The following is a 21,445-nucleotide window of genomic DNA, read 5'->3' as shown; positions in this document are numbered from 1 at the left end:
CATTTACACAGGGGACCGAGAACATACTTTGGACCCCTACAGCTACAGAGCCAGCTTGTCAAAGCTTGTGCTCACACTGCGAGCTGGCAGACCTTGTAAACTAATGACACCACCAGGTCACAGGTGGCATTGCAAGAACACGGTTAGTGAAAGGGTTCAGTTTGATCCATAAATAAATGTGTTTCAATCGGTTCTGCAGGAGAAAACCGTGTATACAAGGAAACCATGAGAGCAAGGGAGACTTGAGGCTTTATTTGAAGGTTGGCATATTAGTAGAAGGTTGAGAGGAAGAAAAAAATGTGGTTGCAGATATCAGAACTGTCTGCCCCCATAACTCCTCTCCTCAATGTGTGGATTTTCTTCAGGTACTCTGGCGTCCTCCCACAGACCAAAAAATATGCATTTCTGATTAAGTGGCCACTGCAAATTGCCTTTAGGAATAAGTGAAAGTGTGAATAATTTGTCTCATCCCATAATGTCTGTTGATGGAAAAGAGTGCAAAAGCAACTGAGATAATCCTACAGCTGCATAGTCATCTTGTCAAAACTGTCTTTATACTGCAAGCTGGCAGATTTTATGAACTCCAACAGGACACAAGGGATACTGCAGAAAAATGATTAACTTCAGACCAAACCACAAATTATTGACTTTACTGGCCTAAAGTAAAATACGACAGAAAGCTTGAAAGACTGCAGCACAATTCCATGTAACTGACTCTGTTTTTCTTTTTTAATTTAAATTCTGTGGCTTTCCTGTAATGTCAAACAGGACGATCTCGGTAAATAAGATTATTGTTGAAAACTTCACTTCAGTAATTTAACTTGTAACTCCTGGTGTTTAAGTCACTTCTGTTTTCTGTTTCAACGACATCAGAAACACTTCACCTGTGCAGGTGTGGCCGGTTTTATGACTGCGACATTCTCATCTTCCAGCAGCCTGAAATGTGGGTTTTCACCAGCTGCAAGCTGTAATAACCCAAATTTAACTGGGGAAAAAAGAACATTTAAAACCTATCACAATGTGTAATATTTCTGCGAGATATTAGATTCACTTTTTGAATTCATGCCAAGACAACCGTCTCTAATCAAACAACAGTGACAAAGGGAAATGAGCCACGTTCCACTATGGAGTGTTCAACCCTTTAATACAGATAATTAAAGATACAGCACAACACATATTAGTTCACTTCTCTTACAATAACTCAAAGTAACCTACTTAAACACAACAAATGTAAATCATATTACAGTTAAAACATCTATACAAAGTATTTACAAAACATAAAAGACATATATACACTCTTTAAATATATTATTATATAAAGATTTGTTTAAAACTGGAAGCTGAACAGCTTGAAGAGGGAGTGTTTCACAGAATGAGGAGTGTTGAAAAATCACATATTACTTAAGGATAGGTAGTTTTTTCCGTATTCAGTTGTTGGTTCCTGTGTGTTTGTATGCCAATTTGTGGAACAACAGATTAAAGCATTAAAAAAACCAAAAAAAAAACATTCTCAACAATTGTTGCTAATACATTAAGTGCTACTGAGATAACCGGATTAAACAGGATTTGAAAGCAACATTGCTCGTCCATAAAAGAAATATGGCGAATGGAGTGATTTTCAACTTTGCTCGATGTGGAGTGTTTAAGAGCTTAGAACATCGCCAGGAAAATGAAATATTTACAAAAAGCTGTTTCTATTACTTTGAGGTCAGTTCAGACAACTCTGGATTTAATGTTCACAGAAGCCCTTATGCAAAACATCTTTTTTTTTTTTTTCTTCAAATGACTCAATATTGCTATAAATCCCCCAGAAATGTGTCATCTTTTCAAACTGACATCCTTCAGAGAAAAATGGAAGACCCTGATAGTACCACTCCCACGCCCCTGTGACGATTAAAAGGCAACTATAAATCGTGGATATAGTCACTCTTTCCTCAAGCTGGTAATGCTTCCATGTCTTCTTTTCTTTTTTTTGAGTTTTTACAACAGCAGCAGAGTAAGGAGGAGGAGTGGCAGCAAGGAGCCGTTGGACGTTGCAGCCAGCGTCTGTGTTGCTCCTCCGTTAAAAACCCGAGGAGTCCTTGGAGAGTTTTGCTTCAGCTTACTGGGCGGCAGCGCCTTTAAGTCCTCCAGAGCGCCGTACGCCGCCATGGAGAACTCCGGGTCTCCTGTTGTCAGCAAGTCAAACACACAGGACTGGAAGTACACGTCCTCCACCTGCAGGGTCTCTCTACACTTGGCCGTAGCGCGCTCCACCGTGTAGACCTGGTGTGGGGGCCGCAGAGGGCCCAGCTCTGTGTTTGTGGCCTGCAGGCGGGGCTGCTGGCTCTGGCGGCTCAGCGTGTGCTCCTTGATGAGCTCGTTGCGCGGGCAGCCGTGCAGGCACAGCTGCAGGCCGCCGCTGTCCTCGGAAAAGTCCAGGGTGTCCTCCGGCATGCGGATGGCGAAGGTCAGGTAGCTGCCCACGCGCCTGATGATGATGGAGGTGCCGATGTAGCGGGCCTGGATCTTCACCTGTCGGCCCACTCCGGAGCTGCCGCCTCGCTCCATGATGGTCAGGCTGCTGCTCTCGCCGCCGCTCCGCGTTCCGTCCTGAAAGGCCAGAGGCAGGTCCTCGGTGGTGGCCTGGTACACTTTCTGCTCTGTGCAGCCTTGATATGTCTTGAAGATCACCGTGATCTGAAAATGAGGTTGAAAAGTAAGTCGTTTAATTAACACATTTAAACACCATCACATATTTAATGTGTTTTTTTGGGGGGGAAAGAAAAGGGTTCTGAAAGATATCAAAATAAAATAAAAAAAATGCAATTCTAAGCCACAAGGTGGCAGCAGAAAACAAAGTATTTCCTGGGTGAGTCAGCTGCATTGGTGCAGAAGCCTGATTATTTTATCTTTAAACTTTAAGTGTCTGTGCTTTTTACTCTGATATTATCTTGGCTTGAATATAAAAAAAATTAAATATCTAAAATAGTAAGTTTTACTACTTGAACTGCTTCAAAGATTTTTGGTTAAAAAACTGACTTTCCCCCCAAGTTTAGAAGTAAAAGACAATCCTACTGGGAGTACTGTATTTTATAATTTCCTGTGTGGTAATTGAAAAGGATTCTTACAGCAAAAATACTTGCCTCACAAAATATGACACACAAAGAACCGTACCTCACAACTGCATTGGATTTCAAACAGAACCTGGTTCTAAAGTCCTTTATGCAATATGATTTATTTATTTTTATTTTTTTTTTTTGCTCAGTTGGGTCTTTAAAAAGGACTTATGCTTCATTGAACAAGTTAGGGTAGGTCTATAAGTTACACAAGATGTGTTCATTATGTTTTTTGCAAAAAAAATAAAAATAAAAATAATAATTCTTAGACAATGACATTTTATTCTGCTCAGTTCTCCCTATTTTGAGCTCCTTGCAGAATGAGCTGTTTCAGGGTCTCTTGTCACTTTAAATGCAAGTAAGCTGCTGGTGGCCACACTTTACTTGCACTTTGTACACCTGAAAATCGCTGCAAACATTTGCAATTGTAGTCCCCTGCACAACCATCAAGGTTGGTGAGTCGACAATAACATGCTTATCTTTTCCAGCAGCCATTGTACAGAGGTGAAACTGGCTGAACAAACATGCTCAAATGCCACTTGGGTTGCTAGGCAATTTCTTGGGCTAGGCTGGGGTTGCTAGGTAATGAGGTATTGCCAGCTGTTTGTGACTTCATAATTGGGCAGTTTTATTATTTTTTTAATGGCTCCTTTTCCAGATACCAAAAAAAATTTAATTAAGAAAAATTAAAACACCTGAGTGGCTCTTTTTAAAGCACTTGGACTGTTTCAAGAAGCTGCAGAGACCCAAATGGTAAGATAAAAATGAGCAAAAAGTGTATTTTGCATATTGGATCACCTTTAACACCTGTTTAAAAATTCCCCAGAAAAAACTGTATTAAAAACCACAAAGAGAGAAGTTAGTCCAACCGTTCAAGATGCAACAGAACATTTAAAGGCATAAAAAATAATTCCCCGAATGGTCCGTTTAAAAACCAGATTAAAAACTCCTTTCTGCCAGCCAATTACTCCTTTATTTTTCCAAATTATGCCATATTTACACAAAAAGCACCAAGTTAATTATTTGACCAGAGGGGTGAAAAAACATTTCTGATCGTGGCGGCGGAGGAAAATGTTGGAGTGAGCGTTAATCACTACCATATGACCACCCATGTGTTAAAGGTAGAGCACTCATGCATGTCTGTGATTCAACACCACTGAAAGACCCCTCTCAGACCCCCCACCCCTTCACGAATCTAAAAGAGCTCCAAGACGCAAGGAATGCTTCAGACTAGAGAGGCACAATGCAAAAGTGATTAACTTCACATGTTTGATGCCACTAATGGCAGCGCTGGAGCTGGCATGCTAGCATTTGAAAACCACCCTGCTTGTTTAAGCCTTTACTTTTAAACATGTTGTTATAACAGAGACCGTTTCCAATTTACATGAATTCAAATGACACCAGCTTTGGTTCTCTGAATAGTGCCAAACATTTGCAATTGTAGGGATGTCAACAGATTTTTGAGTAAAAACGTCTGTTTTGTTTCTGGATGTTATAGACCAAAAAGTTTGGACCCTACTAATCCAATCTCCTCCTCACCTTGCTGGTTGCTGTGGCACTGGAGCCCAGGACAACGGCGACGTTGGTCACCTGCACCGACAGGAAGCGGTTGTCGATCAGAGGCCACGCCCCTTCCACTTTGCAGGTCTGAAACTCATCTCGAAAAGTCCGTAGGTGCGGGTCTCCAAATAATCCACAGTGGGCGTACTTCTTCTGCTGACCCGCCGAGCCCGACAAGAGGACCTGGTTCTCGTAGTCGCAGAGCTCCGACACACCTGGCCGAGACGTGCTGGGCACCTTGGCGGAGGAGGTGGGGCCGTCGCTGGAGCAGTTGTGCTGGGAGAATAGCTCCTTAATGCGAAAAACGGCCGAGTGGTAGACCAGGTCGCCCCGGCAACTGCGTGCCTGGCGCCGGGTGCACAGTGCGTAGGCCCGTAAGGCGATGCAGTAGTTCATACCCACAGCCACTTCTTCCTGAACGCCATTGGGAGGTGACGTAGAAGCCACGTAGTCCGCATTGCAACGCTGGATTCGACACTGCTGGCAGTGAGCTGGGAAAACACAAAAAGGATAATTACCAAGAAATACTAATAACCTGTTTTGTCCTGAATAGTGGCTAATGAGTCAGTACGGTGTAAATGTTTGGTTGCTTTTTGGCCTCTCATTTGCACAGTGACGGCGTTTTCGCCAAAGCTTTGACAACAGGCTCCAGAGGGAGGAGACTTTCTAGAAACACAGTGAGAATCATTTCCATGTAAACCAAAAACATTTGGAAACGATGATGTTGGTCAGGTCATCTTGTGTTTGCGCACTGAGGTTTGGTTTTCACCCGCGCACAGCACAACAACAACCATGGCAGACCTCTGCGTCTGCAACTCTTCAGATTATTTGGCATGTTGAAGCAAAAATCTGCTCATTGCGGAATATTGGTATTGTCAGTAAAAGGTCCATAGAGTTACAAAAACATGCCTCAGGTTCTGAAGGTTCACAAAGTTTATCTGCCTCCTACAGGCCTGGCATGCAAACTACATTTTCATGTTTTGCAGGAAGAGCGTTTGTGTTTTTAAACCACTACCATACATTTTCCTTTTCTCTTTTTTTGGATACGCAATGTAAAAGGTTTTTGGAAATGTTAAAATTTCAGATTTTTTTTTTTTTTTTAAATCACACCATGGCTGAACACACTCAGGTCAAGCAAACAGCAACACTGTTTGGTGTGGGAGTTGTTACTAAATGAAGAAATGTTTAAAAATTAGGTCAGGTGATGCACTTTCTTAAAGAAAAAAAAACCACGCATTTTCAAAGGACTAGACTTCACCAAACAATAAAATATGACAGAAAATGTACTGTTTTATCATTTGAGTTTAAAATCCGTTTGTCATAATTCATGCTGGATCTGCACTCTTTTGGAAATGTGATTGTTGCATTTTCTTTTCTGAATATACAGAGACTCTTGCTTTAGTCATGATAACCATTCAGTGGAAATGCTGGAACTAGTTTAAATTGTCAATGCTGTAATGATTTCTTTGCTTTAAAATTATAGTAATAAAATACTTTTGTGGTGACTGCTCCGTCACACACCTAGTGTGACATTATCGCTACTTCTAATATAGATAATTACGTACTGGTCATAGCAGAAGATAAAAGCTGAATGCTGCTAATTAAAGTTCTTTGCAAATATTGCTAAAACTGGTATTGGCAGGTCAGATTTTGACAATAATCAAAGATAAGAAATCCCTCACAAAACTCTAACCATTGCACCTCTGACAATGATAAGTGATTACACTGTAAGCAAATCCTCTGTTGATTCTTCATAAGAAATACTTCTACTAAAAAGTATTTTAAACCTGTAAATGTATACAGCAATCATCTATCTGATATTTACTGATGTCAGGCCTGAGACAACAAAATCCAAACTTCTAAACTCTCATCTTTATTCAGTAAAACCCAAAAATGTGTGAGCTCACAAGCCCCAGAACTCCCACTGTGCTTCAAGTTCACTTAAAGCATATTTCCTTCAACAGAAACAGCTTCACTGCAGAAGGAATCTAACCAAGGTTAGTTGGCCTCGGGGTGTTTGAAGTTGCTTCAGCTGAATGTTTGGTAACTGAAATATATCAAACTAAGCTACGTTGCAGTGCAAGATTGACGGTTTTGGGGCTGCAAAATTTAAACGGATCAAAAGAGGAATACTACAAAGCTCAGCAACTCCGGGTCCCACCTGGAAGTTGGAAAGCAGAGGAAGCACATAAAGTGATATTTAGCAGGAGGAACCCAAATCCAGTCCTTCAGGTTTAGTAATGCCTCACAAACTGATTATTTGTTACCAGGACACAAAGAAATACACTTACTACTTGGAGGAGTAAAAAAAAAAAAAAAAGGGGTGCAAAGATTTATCAGGGTTATTTCAGGTTTATGGTTGTTTTTGGAGGAGATGTCTGTGCTGACTGGGATAGCTGCGAGCTGGAAATATTTCCATTCTGGAACAGAATCAGCCAGAATCTCAAACACATGCATCACTTTTTACTGCGAGGCTCGAGGCAGCTCTGACAGGGTGCACTCCAAGCAGTGCAACAGAATACTCTGTTCACTCCCAAAGCTCCAGCTAATGTTCCAACAGCCCAAAACAAAGACGACAAACTGGACGTGTCGCGTCTGCACGCTTGCTGCCAGAGCGAGCACCAGAACATATTAATGCATTTCACAGTCACTTAAAACCAAGCCTGAATAATTCCGCGGAGCAGAATGAGAGGTCATGTTAAATGCATCCCTCTTCTGAATTCCAGCCTCGCTGCGAGGTCACTGGACTCTGCTGTGACTGACAGTTTTTGACAATCACAGCCTGCACAGCCATTTTCACCCTGCATCTCCCTGAAGGGTCTTTATGCTCTGGCACTTAAATACCTAGCAGAAAGTGTGAAAATCTCATGGGAAGCAAATGTGGGAACAAAAAAAAAAAAAAAACTTGCCAAATAAATTTTTAAACAAATAATTTTTAATTTGATCTCTGTTATATGAAGAGATAAGAGTTTGTTTTAGTCCATCATTATGGCTGTTGCAGATAATTTAAAGACCAGAGAAACTCACTGTTTTCCTGAGACATTGTACTCGAACTACAACATAATGAAAAGAAACAGAAATGTTGAGTTCAAATAAACAGTTATCTAAGCTGTAAACCAGTAAGTGCCATCTTATAAGTTTATGAAAATGTTAGAAAAACACCAATAAACATGCAAAAATACATTTCATAGGCTAAAGGATGACTACTTCAAATGCATATGGTTTAACTTTTTTAAAAAATCATTTTAAATAAGTATCTGACAATGATGATAATCAACTCTCTCACCTCTAAATGATCTGCTTAATCAATTCATCATTACTCATTCTTGCTCAACACAAACCAGAGCTTAGAGCACTTAAAAATGGTGTTTTATAACAAGTGTAGCTGAAAAACTAAACAATAATCTGAAAGCCGATTAGGGATAAGTACATTTTAATTATCTTCAAATAAGAACCACTGTTTACACTATCCTTAACATAATATCAAGTAATGCTACATCCCCATTTTCGCACAAAAAAAACAAGCAAGTTTCGTCAAATTATTACGAATGACAAAATTAGTCTGAAATAGAAAGAGGTGGTGATCGGAATCAAGGCGCAGAATGGTGTTATAAAATTAAGAGTTTCAAAACTGCAAATGAGTTTTGTGTGATACGCTTTCTACATCTGCAGTGCTTTTAATGGGATGCCAGTGCAAATGCTGGAGTGGAAGGAGTTTCCCCTGACTAATGCAGCAATGCCCCTCCCCCACAAGTTGCTGCAAAAAATACCAGTCAGCTGGCTCAAAGAAGGCAAAGAACACTCTTCACTCTCAGAAAACATCAACATATTTCTGATTGCAACAAACAGTGTGGGAGCTACAGGAGCACCACTCTTATCAAATCAATGCTATTTGCACTTTGCAAAATGAGTAGAACATGAATATTAAGCAAGTGACTGGATGCTCTACCTGAGCAGATAGCCTGACTAATTCTTACCTTTTAACACTCCAACAAAACAGCAAAAGTTAAAAACCAGCAGAAGCAAACACATTTTTTTAATATATATTTTTTATACATTCTCTGCCAACATCTGTGTTTGAACATAAAAATAAGAATTATTAAATCTTAGAGAAAAGCTCAATATATCTGTTATACTTAATGTCTACTTACAGCATTGGGAACAATTGTTCACTTTAGAAATAAAATAATTACATACCACGATACTCATGTACCTGACTAAGTATTACATAAAAATCTCATAAATGTTGTTATAGTTGCGGCAAAATTTAAACTCTACTGCAGCAACCAACCAGTGGTAAAGCGAAAACGTAAATAAATAAAAATATGAATTGCGGTTCTAATATTATTATTTTTTTTTATGTCTGACATCTTTCTTTATTGTGAGATTTTTTGTCGCGTTCAGGCAATCTCCATCTACATCAAGATTATACTCTCTTATCTGGAATGTTAATAAAGGTATTTTGAATCTAAAGAAGAAAAACAGTTTTGTTCTTGTGTTTTTCCACCTGTAACATTGCAAGAGCTTTAAAAATAACAGCGTGGCAGTGATTGCTAAGCATTTAATTTGGTTTTCAAGAAAACTGAGGGGAGGAAACTATCTCAATCCAAACAAAGAGGGAATCGGATATTTTAAACTTCAAGCGGAGATTGAGTAGCGTCCGTTCAGAGGCCAGAAAGTTCTCAAGCATGGTGGCTAACAAAGTTAATAAATGACGAATTAATACGTAAAATAACAGGCTTAGCTTTCACAACAACTAATAACAGGCGATAGGTAGAAGAGTTACAGCTGTGCTTTATATGATAAGAGATTGAAGCTGATAAGCAGCACGGCGGTGGTTTAAAAACACAAAGTTCCTTGGTTTTCTCTTTAAGTTTCCTGCGCCTGTTGCTAGTGAGCTATGCTAGCTGGAAGCTAACCCGCAACTTGATAAAAAGGAATAAAAATAAAGAAAAACAACAAACTAGCGTCGGCCGGGAAGGAGGGTGACTGTTTGGCTGTTAGAAGCACATCGTTTGTTGTTGTGTGGCGTGAAAACAGTAATACGTAGTAATAAGAGTGATGATGGATAACTCGTGCTGCTCGGCTAACATAGCGGACCGGAGGTTGGGACGCCGCAGCAACGGAACATTTGTTACTTTGTCTCCGGAGCAGCCGCGGACCGGGAAACTTTTTCAACAACAAGTTAGAGACGACATTATAAAACTTTACGGCGAAGACAAAGCGTTCACAGCGAACAAAAATGTCCAGACTCGACACCGGGGGAGGAGGAAGAAAAGTTAACTTTCCCATCGCCACCTCCATTCCGGGGACACAAGCTTCGCATGCAGCACGGCAGTGGGGGAGCACGGATTGGAAAGGAAGAAAGGAGGGGAAAAGAAAGCTCCACTTACCTGGCCGAAACAGCAGAGCAAGTAAAACCATCGTGAAGGCTAAACAGTACCAAAGCTGCCGCTTAGCCGTGATTTGAGGTCCGCTTCTCCCCATGCCAATCCATTCAGTTAGAATGGAGTTCCTCGACTGCTTCTCATCGACGCTGCGGCTGCGGGAAATCAGACAAAAATTCGTCTTCCTTCCCAAGCGCTGTCATTCAAAAAGGGGCCCCTGTCTTTAGGGCGGCTCTACGAGGGAGGGGTCTGAAGCGTAGACGGGGCCCAGAGGTGATTGCTGGCCAATGAAAGACTAATTATTCGCTAACCACTTGATATTTACATGCAGTAATTACTGGGGGGTGAAGACATTGGAAAAGTGGTTTGAACTACAGTGAGGAGGACGGTGTGAAATTATAATTGCTTCGAATTAAATGTAATCAATTCTGATGGTGATAGATGTTACACAGCTTCATTTTATTTGTACATATGCCACACATATACTAAACATAATATCTTACGTGTGGTAGAGCATGCTCTTTGGATTTTTATTTTTTTTTTTATTAGATTTTCCTGGAGGCTGAAAAATTGGGTCTGCTGCTGAGCAAAAGGGGGTGTGAATCACTTTAACCTACTTAACAATCTTTATTAAAGTGTCATTTCATGAACCATTAAACCCCTGTTAACTTTGTAGTTACTACACTTTTCTCAAGCAGCCACACATTCTGCTTATGCCTTGAGCTGGCTCTGTTCTCAGGTGACATTTTTTATATTTCCCACATGATGACTTAAGACTCGTTTCTTTGGCTCGCCCTCCCAAACCCTCCCACCAAAAACCAATGTGAGTTTTAAGCATCAGCAGGATTTTGTCACCTGTTGTTTTCTCACACCACACTCTCAGCTTAAATTTTGGGGTTGGACTGCCAGTTGTGAATGCGAAATACCAAACATAGCTGTCTTAGTTTAGATTAGGGAACCAGAGTAAAGTCTCTACCCGAAGATTTTCTCACTGTAAATATCGGCACACTATGAAATTTTCCATTACTTTTCCAGTTAGCAGCTTGTATGTTACTCTTTCCCTACGTGGCCAACTTTCCATCTTCCTCACTCCTTCAGCGACACTCTGTCTTTCATTTGCACAGCTGCTGTGAGGCTGAACCATCTGTGAGGCACACAAACCCACCAGATTTCAGTCTTTTTTCTTTTTGTTTTTGCTTGAGATGCATTGTGGGTCTTTTTGAGCCATTCAAGCAAAAAGAACCAAAAAAAAGAAACGACCTGCAAGCCAATTACTGCATAAACCTATTCACTTGACTTAAACTTTGTCAAATATCTGTTGCTTGAATCTGGAGCTCATGATTTGTTTGGGTGCAGCCAGGCCATTTGGATCGTAGTTTTAGGTCGTCTTCTGTGCCTTCGCCCGGATTACATGAGAGAGAAGTGAACCCAGACGGTTACTGGATCACTGGGTTTTCTGTACACATGCAGGAGTCTCCTTCAGCCATACATTTGTGAGATTCAGGTGGCTCGACAGACCTGTGAAAGGTCCTTACAAGCTTATGTTGGAGTGGGTCCAATAATGTCCAGCAGGTATAGACGGGGTGAACAAATGTCTTATTAAAGTTACATGTTGCTATATTTAGAAAATTCTCAGGACATTTCTGAGATTAGTTCTGTTAAAACATTTGAAAACTTACCTGCCGCACATGGAGTTTCTTACATCGTCATTTTCACAAAAATACAGAATAGTTGAATTCAGAGGTTAGTGTTAGCCATTAGTCTGAGAGGAGCTGCTCTGCTGCTCTAAAACAAAACTACTCTCAGGCACATCAAGTTTGGTTTATACAACATTTCAAGAACCTTTATTTCTCTATTTCCAGTGAAAGGTTATTAGAACAGAAGACTGAGGTGGGAGGTGTTGCACTACTAATGATCTTCTTCAGGGTTTCCTGTAGAAGGGTTCAGGAAGAAGCCTGAACCCTTCTTCCTGTGTATACCTTTGTGTATATTTTTAAAAATATGTCTTGAAATTAACATTTGGTCAATGGCTTTGTTATAGTCAGGACCACACAACACAGAACCAAACCAAAACTGAGACTTTAGAGGTAAGATAAAGTCAAAGATCGAAACCAATGTGACACAATTTTCAAGAACATTGGTGTGATTATATACCGATGTAGTCACTGCTGCAAAAAGTAAAAGAAATTCTGAATTTTTCAAATTGTCCGAGTTGAAAATTTGCATTTGAGTGGAGCTCCAAGTACAATCTAAGTTGTTGGACAAAGGAAAATAAATGGACTCGACTAGTCTTGAGAATAAAATGTCAAGACAAGACCAGAATGACTGATTTAGTTGAAACTGGAACATGTTTCTAACCAGGACATTAGAAATATGGAGTAAAAAGCCAAAAAATATGTTATCCATGTTCATTTGCAGGTAGATACATTAGTGATACACCACCTCCTACCTTCATTACATGCATAGTCAACGGTTTCTCTGCAAATGACATGGTGACAGTTTATGAACTTCTGAGACGTTTTTTTTAATTTTATTTTATTTTTTTTAGAATAGTTTTAAAATCGAACAAGATACTTTTATCATTTCCCTCTCAGACTATATCTGAACTTCAGCATCCGAATTCAGCTACTCCAGATTTATATTAAATGAAAACGCCATTCTTTGCTCTTAGCCTGTTAGCAACAACCTCACTTCAAAAATCTTTCTCTTCTATGGCCGGCCTCAGACTGGACCTGCTTTATCAATCTTAACCCGCTCCCTAAGGGTTCTACCTTACTCTGTTTATTCAGCTAATTTTGAGGCTTGCTTACTTTGCTCTGCTTTGAGGTTTATTTTCACCCCCGCCCCTCTCCTCCTAAAAGGTATAAGGTCATAATTTTCTCAGTGATTGCCTGTGGACAGAGCACTAACACAGATTTGTGTTGTTGCGCAGCAAATAAAAACTTATTTTCTCACCTGCTATCATGTGTGTCTTCAAAACCACAATGGGACATTTTCTGGGAAAGAAAGCACATTGTGTACCTGAGTTTATGATTAGAAATAAATACCTCTGGGTAAATAAAACAAGTTAAACATGTGTTACATAAAAAAAAAATGAAGGCAAAATATTTAAGGCTGTAGTTTTTACTCAATAAGCTGCTTTTTACTGAACAAGCTGATGTTCCACACTGCAGCACCAATGGCCACTGAAGCAAACAGTGAATTGATCCAGGTGGATGGTAAGGATGAATTCAGCACATGAAAGGAGCCGCCTGTCAAGCTTGATGTGTGGAGAAAGAGGTCTTTCTTCTTTTCTTTCCTTATGAGCGGATTGCATTGCATGCCAGCCTATATGTAGTATCACTAAAGCTAAAACAAGTGGGAAGGAGAGCAAGAGCAGGTGGATGGTTATTAGATTTAAAAAAAAAAAAAGTAATAATAATAATAATAATAAAAGTGGTTTGGTCTCTTAATCTGCGGTCTGGAAAGACTAGAAAAACTAAAAGGACAGGTTCTTCTCAAAGAAGAAGGAAGGCTTGGGCAAACACTAGATATGTTTGAAGTAGAAAGGAGCTAAAAGTAACACCAGATTGTTAAAAGTCGGGACGTGGAGAACGCCAACCATAGCCAAAGGAGAGCAGAGAAGAAAGAATGGTGGGGATGGGGGGAAGGGAGGTGGAAAAGAGAGAGAGAGAGAGAAAAAGAAGGGAGTGAGGGATTAGGTTTCCTCTGACAGTGTGTCTGGGCAACTCCACATGTTCCTCATTAAGGTCCTCACACTGTGGGACCAGCTCCACACCAGGATGCTTGTTTTTGTTATTAGGCTCAACTTGCTGTGGTCTTGTGGAAGTCCCCAAAAATGAGACCATAACAGAACCGTCTTAATAGCTCGCTGTCTACAGAAATGAAAGGAAAATATAAGAAAAAAAAAAAAAAACAAATGACTGAGCTGATCTCTCACTGTGACAAGTGTTCACCCCAACTTTTACTCCCAACTTTTACTCCCTTAAAAAATAAAATAAAATCATGTGTTGGGTGACAGGCAAACATGGTAACCTTAAGATGGTTTCATTTTTATCCTGGGAATGTATTGTTTGAAATGAATAGCAATACGGTACAGGAGTAGGAAGCTACTAATGTTCCATTCCTCTGATTTTCCTTTAATTTCACGGCCATCTAGATTTGTCAACTGAGACACGTATCATGTTTCTGCCAGCGGCTGATAGCATCAGCGATTGGAATCAGGGAGTAGCATGCTCCCTCTGTGGCCTCTGCAAGCACCACGCTGCAGCGATGTAAGAAACACACTTATTGAATTTTACACAGGAACCAGAGCAAATTGGCTGTTTTTGCTCTCTTTTTTTTTTTGTTTGTTTTGTTTTGTTTGGTTTTGTTTTGCTTGTTGTTTTAGGGCCCCTGTCTGAAATGAAGCGGCTTATGGCGCAGAATAAGACAGAGATCTAGAAACAGGAGTGTGCCTGGTTAAGGCCGCTCGCTGTGACAGGGGATCTGTTATCTGTGCAGAGATAAGGGAAACTGTGGTGTGAGTGTATATGAGGCAGAGCTGATAGCATCTTCACTCAAGGATCCCACTTACGGCTCTGTGATTGATAGCTGACAGCACACACTAGGATGCTTTTAGAGTGTTTTTGTAGGTAAACCAAGGCAAGTATCGGGACGCAGGCATCTGTTAACTGTGTACTTTTGGATCTCTTGTCCTTGGTTAAACACATGCTTGTCATCTTCATAGAGAGTGTTTGGCATTCCTGAATGTAAGCAAAAATCTGATGAATCTTTATATGTAACTTCAAGATAACTTCACTAGTGACAGTCTTTTTTTATTCTTTTTCCCCCCCCCCCACAAAAGACAAATGTTGCCAGGGCTTCATGCCCCATGCTCACGAATAGACAGTCCACTGACAGGTAACCCCAGCGCTGAGGTCAGAGGGTCATCCCCCCCTGATGAGGGATGATGAGTAAAATAAATGGAGAGCAGCATACAGAGCGACTTCTGATGTCCTCAGCCTAAAGGGAGAGAGTTCAGGGCCATTTGACCTCTGACCCACACCCTGCTTACATGATTGTGAATGCGTATGCGTGTGTATGGGAGAGTGTGTTTAGGGTCGAAGATCTCCACCATCTCAGGTTTTCCTCATTATTATTCTACTGTGTTTTCCTTTCCTGTTTCTTCAGCAAGCAGGAAAACACTTCAAGGTGGTTTCGACAAGCAGCCCATCAGGCGTATTCCAAAACACAACTTTGTTTGAACAAGTCTTGTCTCTCTCCTGTCAGCTCTCCTCACCGTCAGAATTCAAGATGCTTGCATGCCTCTGAACATGTCGGCTCTGCACCCATTTACTGACTGTTAGAGTTAATGTAAAAAAAAAAAATCTGAACATATTTATCCCTGGTGTTTCAAAGCAGCTATTAATCCCTCATATGTATTGTATAAATATAATTGGGTTTAAGTGGCTCTGTGCATTTTATATAAGTTAAGTCAGTGGTGTTTTGCTGTTAAATGTTAGGTACCAATCATTTTGCCAATCCTCTTTGGTATTTTTGCAGTTTTGTTGATTCGTATATGAAAATGGAGATGTTTGCCAATGGGTCGATAAGCCAGTTTGCAGCCTGCCGATGTTCATTTTCTATCCATAAACAAACCCTTTCATGCCCATACACTTTAACCACAACACAATTTATATGTTTGTTGTTGTCAAGTATTTTCATGAATTATGGAAATGTAAGGCCACTGTAGTAATAGGTAAACTGAATTAAGCTCTATTTTCATATCAATTTAATTCAAACCAAAAAACAAAACAAAAAAACTGAGTGGCCTCCTGTTTGTGGATACCATTAGACTCATATAACTATATTTTCTCACAGCAGACAATGATCACATATTTTTTAAAAAAATTGCTTAAGTTATTTTTTTCTAAAAACACGTTTTAGGGTAATACTCCTCCTGGTGAGGTCTGATAATACATCGTCGGATATGAAACGTCCAGCAGCAGATGGCCACATTTCCTACCTAAAATAGTTACTTTTGACCAAAACTGCAAAGTCATTTTGTCATACTCAGTTATTTCAGGTAAAGGAGGAAAATGATCAGCACCCCTAGTTCGCTTCCGCCCAATTGACAGTTGTATCCATATGCTCCTGAGCAACCAACAAGACGAAGCAGGTACAGCGGACCACCACCTGTCCATGGATTATTCTGATGAATATGGCTCCACATTATTTGTGGAAAATGTTCCCACTTGCAGATTTTTCTTCTGGAGCTTAGTACTGGAAAGAAAATGCAGCTTGATAAGCTGTGACCAAGGTGCAATGCTGCTTGACATGCAACTGGCTAGCATTTGCAAAGCAGTCAATCCAGGAGAGTCTCTAATATTCCTTGCCGCTGATTGGCTCTATTCCCAAAAGTGGAGATTAGCAAGACCATGGACTTTAGTTTCTTCTCTCTCCTTCTCTGCCGTCTTTCTCATTAGTACTGCATTCCTCTCATTCATATAGAACAACAGGCTGGATTGCTTCCTGTCTCATTCTGGGCAGCTTTCTGCTCCAAATGCGCCCTGGTTGCAGTTCCATGATTTGAAATAAGAAGTTTGGTTCGATTTAAAAATTCAGTTGCAGTGTCAGTGTGAATGAAACCAAATGGAGGTGTGAAAATGTTCAGCATTTCTCACCCAATTAAACAAAAATATCTTGGACTGTCGAGGCGAGAAAGCACCAGAGAACCGCAGTGACAGTGACCGAACCGCGGTTAGAGAAGAGTGGCGTCTTGGGAGTCACCATGTTTCCATGGCAACTATTGTTTAAAGGCTTTTGCACACATTTATTTATTTTTTTTTTTATATCAGGAGTGCCAATTAGAGTGGATGGTGCTGTAAGTCTCTTTACAATTACAACTCTATATTTGCTTTTGATTTAACAAAAGAATAAGCAGTTTGCTTATTCTGCAATGAGTTAATGTGCATAAAAATTTATTTTGCCCCTGTGGTTCTTATTTTTCCATAAACACCCCTCTGCACATTCAGTGCATTGACTTCTATACCCAAATCTTATGCTAGAGTTGTGTCAAAGCCCTCCTTTAGTCAGCAACAGTTGGTCTCCTATTGTTTTTACCCTTCCCCCCCTGGACAACTGTCCTGAACCAGGAATAGATGGGTGCCAGTGTCAGAGACAAGTGTAAGTATGACCGTATTTTTATGACCATATTTTTTTTTGTAATAGCACATTATCACTCAAAATTCTGACCTTTTCCACATGTAAAACCAATATGAGGTTGGAGGAAAGTGAAGACATTCAATTTACTGGTGTAGTGTATCCTGAGCAAAACTCAGCGAGGTGCTGGAAAAGTCATTCTGTCTGTTTCCAGTCCGCTTTCCATCGCAGCAGATGTTTCCCACATTCTCAGCACACGAGCCGCTCCTCTTATTGTGATACAGAGTCATGCGTATTGGACTTCAGCCCAAACACAGCAGTCTTATCAAAACTTTGTCACGTCATAAAGCATATCAAATTCACTGCAGACGCAGATTATGTACCCCAACAATGGCAATGAATGGCCTTTTTATATTAAGACATTATTGCTCTATACCACAGAATTATCTCCAAATCTTAATTGGCAGCCTCAGGTGAGAAGCAATCTGGAAACATTATGACTCATACCAGTGAGAAGCACAAAAAAAAAAAAAAAACAGAAAGAAGAAGCTTACCTTGGATAAGTTTCTGAGCTGTAGGGACTTTTCTGACAAGCGCTCGAAATGGCAGCCACCCTTTAACCCTCGCTCCCCCTACAACTTCAGCTGGCCAACTAACAACCCGGGCAACTAGCAGGGGCAGATAGCCTTTTGGAATCGAGGCATATGACAACAGCTGTCCATTTCACGATTCGGCACTTTGATTAGAGTTAGATGATAGTGAGCTATGTGGCCTGATTCCTAAATATCTGGGCAGGGCATTTCTGAGAAGAGAAAGCAAAGTGAGAGCATCTAATGAAAAAAAAAAAGAAACACTAAAGCACAATCACATGCTGTCAAAACCACAAAACCCTTTCTTTAATACAGTTACACCATCTTGCAGAAGTATTCCTACCTCTTCAACTTCATCAAAGCATAATTCAAGTGTTTATTGTGGTTGTGTGGGAATGAGCGACGCAACGTGGCACATAACGGTGAAGTGGGTTGATGAGGACAAATGCTTATCGGATACTTTTCGAAAATAAAAATCTAAAAACGGCTTGTCAGCTATATCAATTCTCAAACAAATACTTTTCATTGCATTTTAATCCAACTGGAGGTTTTCCTGTATGCCGGCGTTGCATATTGAGTGACTAAATGTTTTGTCCATCATTGTGCAGAACAGCTAAAACAGTTGAAGAAAATCTGCTAAAATAGCTGGATTGAGAACATCTGTCACTGTTGTGTCTTGTGACCGATTCAGAATTTCAAAATAAGCCTGAACCTTCGCTGGACCAATCTAACAATTGCAACTATTATGCACTTTTTGTTGCCATCTGTGTATATCACAAAATCCCATTAAAACAGAATTAGGTTTGTCTGTAAATACACAAAAATAAAACATTTCTCTTACTTTTGGAAGGAATATGTAGAATTGCAAAATTCAAAGACATTGGCTGCCCTTAAATCAAACACACAGAACTAAAAAAAACAACAACAACAACAAAAACCCAACTATTCTCTTAGATGACAAAGGCGAAACAACTTCTGGACCTGTGCTGGCTCAGTTTTGTCCTCTACAAAATCCACGGCTTAAAACCCACATCCGGTTTCCCTCAAATCTTCCATCTCCTTTGGCTCTGCTTTTGGTATTTGAACACCTGAGAAACTGCAGCGAGTGCTTGGAAACAATCAACAAAACAGAATACAGTCACAGCTTCATCTGCATCCAACTCTTTCATGTGGCATCACTGTTAAAACATGATATGTGCAGAATTTGCAAACAAGAGGGATCATGCCCCTTAATGTCTGCTCGGGTTATCAGTTCGCTTCTGCAAACAGGCCGGGGTAGAAAGCGAATGTGATTTGCCATGTCGTCTTACTGTGCTTGCTTCAGGATATGAGCATGCATTCCCCGTGATTTATAGACATGGAGCCGTCAGCCACAAAGCCCCAGGCTGAAGCAGACAGAGGGAGTTAGCAAAACAACAGCACTTAATTCAAGTTTGACTAAGTTTTGTGCAGAACTTCCATACGGACCGTTTTATCGAGCCTCTCAGATGAAATTACTTGTTTTGTTGTTGTTTATTTGTTACCCCAGCTGTAAACTGTATTATGCAAGCTCACAAATTTCACATTGGCAAAGGTGAAAGAAAAAACAACAACAAACAAAAACATAATATCTGCCTCTGCCTACTTTACGTAATAACTCTTCCGTGCTGCCTTCTGCTTCGCCCCAAACGGCACGGATATTTGTCTTTGTGAATTTTCCCTGGGAAAAAATGTGTCGGAAACAGATGTGATTTTCCAATAAGTGATTTTTAATCCGGCATGCTTTTTTTTTTTTTTTTTAAAGTTGTGAACTTGTGAAATCCCTCATTGTCTGCACAAGATTCTTGCTGTGCTGTTCTTTCCTCACTCCCAGAGCCTGCTCGATCCAATCTTTTTAGGCTGGCAGCTGTTCACACAGACAGCTGCGCTGGCCATTCATTGCAGCAGAGGGGCAATTAAAAAAAATAATAAAAAAAATAAAGCCAGTCTTGTGTTTTAGTTTATCCACCACTATTCCAGCACATAATCCTCTCTCTCATGCATCAATAATCTTCTATGTAGACACATGCCAAGTCTTTCAAAAGCATCCATACGTGTTCGTAAACAGTCGAATTAAGAATGAGAAGGACAAATCTTTTCTTTTTATTTATTTATTTATTATTTTTTTGAGTTGATAAGGACCCCAAATAACAGAGACACGGCAAGGATAGATTTGAGGCATTATTGAGGCCAGGGCCAAGAGGAGCCATGTAATCTCCCAGACTTACTGGTCCACAGATTTTTTCCATATCTTCTTCACTGGAGGTATGTGGCCACACAAAGTCTGACTGGCGTCGCTGTGGCATTCAGCACAGGGTTAAATCGAGCCGAGGCCACGCTTTGTGCCACGGGCGCCGATGCATTCTTATACGTCCGTACGCACGTAAAAAGCAGGCATTCATTCGACAGCTCGCATACCCACTTGTGCTTCTGTCTCCCAAAACGTGCGCACAAACACCCGGCGTTTCGGGCCTCCAGCTGTTCCCTCCTCTCACAGCACACAGCAGGTGTGAGGTGTAGCTGGACGGTAAAAGCCGGGCGATGCGCGGTCTGCAGAAGAGCTCTTCTATTGTTCGTAACGTGGGTGCACTTTTGGAATTGCTTTGGAAAATTATATGGGATTAAGCTTTTGGCTGCACACTTCAGCTTTTGATCCGCTGTAGCTCATACAGTTGTTATTTAGGGAATATGATTAAATTAGATTCGACAGGTGCTACAAATCCCATTTCTGTTGGTTGTAGTTTTTATGTAAACTTTCGCAACTTTTTCACTCTTTGAATGACTGGAGTTGCATGCAGGGTTCACATCTCATCGCTGTTTCACAAAGTTCAGTACAAAGACAAAGGTAGACTGAGTAAATGCAACTTGCAGTTTTCAAAATCATTTACGATAGAGAAGTGATCCAAATTGACCATAGGCAATGTGAAAAAGTAACAGCTCCTTTTAATAAGTGATTGAGAAACCCTATAGGAGGAAAGAACTGCCAACAAGCATATGTCATGAATGCCAACGAGTCTTTTAAATTGCTGTGATTTTTAAAAATGCACCTATATTTTTAGTTTGAGTTTCTTAACCAAACCTGACTGCTTAGGTATTTTATTAATAAATGATTATATTTTGGGAAGACGTTGAGTGTTTATTCTGTATAATTCCTGTTTGCTGGGGGAACATCAGTGCCCAATCTTATTCCTTTATCTATTGTTCTACCTCACCAGACAGTTGTTTATAACAAAATAAAACTATTTGACTTTTATGTGCTAATAATCAGGTGGTGCCTGAACTTGGTAATTTTCAGATATAAACTTTGTTAATGATTGCATGGGGCACTTATTGTTGGTCGTTCTTAGCCAAATCAAACTTATTATTGGTACAATAACATGCAGGTTTGTCAGACAAATGTCCTGTTTCACATCCTCAAAGTAACAAACTGATTTTCCCTTAGTATTTTCTGGTGAAATCAGAACACCCATCCTTAAAGGGTGGGAGTTTTCTTTTTCCACACGTTAGTAGTTTCACCATAATGAATAATAATAATAATAATAATAATAATAATAATAATAATAATAAAAAACAACTAAAACCACTGATCATCATATCAGTTTCAGCAAAGTGATTGGTTTTCAACTGCTTAAAAAAATCTGGGGGGGGG

At 40.2% G+C, this 21,445-nt stretch overlaps 1 protein-coding gene across 1 annotated transcript; it reads right to left on the bottom strand.

The window, feature by feature from the left end:
- Positions 1 to 1,454: 1,454 nt before the first annotated feature.
- Positions 1,455 to 17,819, bottom strand: rgmd (RGM domain family, member D). The gene is made up of 5 exons (XM_015047213.1): positions 17,743 to 17,819; positions 13,001 to 13,041; positions 10,052 to 10,200; positions 4,638 to 5,149; positions 1,455 to 2,679 (listed from the first exon to the last, which is right to left on the bottom strand). Exons 2-5 carry the CDS (start codon positions 13,036 to 13,038, stop codon positions 1,981 to 1,983), a joined length of 1,398 nt encoding a protein of 465 aa, XP_014902699.1. The 5' UTR covers positions 13,039 to 13,041; positions 17,743 to 17,819; the 3' UTR covers positions 1,455 to 1,980.
- Between the last annotated feature and the right edge of the window lie 3,626 nt (positions 17,820 to 21,445).

This window comes from Poecilia latipinna, unplaced genomic scaffold (genome assembly GCF_001443285.1).
Source record: "Poecilia latipinna isolate Pla-1442-1.1 unplaced genomic scaffold, P_latipinna-1.0 Scaffold814, whole genome shotgun sequence".
Lineage (NCBI taxonomy): Eukaryota > Metazoa > Chordata > Actinopteri > Cyprinodontiformes > Poeciliidae > Poecilia > Poecilia latipinna.
Note: the sequence above shows the minus strand (reverse complement) of the source record. Positions and strands in the feature narration are given on the sequence as shown.

Coding starts and splice junctions, on each gene's coding strand:
- rgmd (XM_015047213.1), bottom strand. CDS start 13,038: ATGTCCCATTGTGGTTTTGAAGACACACATGATAGCAG. Junction 10,201..13,000: donor GAAGACACACATGATAGCAG/GTGAGAAAATAA, acceptor GATTTCCCGCAG/CCGCAGCGTCGATGAGAAGC. Junction 2,680..4,637: donor GTGCCACAGCAACCAGCAAG/GTGAGGAGGAGA, acceptor CCTCATTTTCAG/ATCACGGTGATCTTCAAGAC.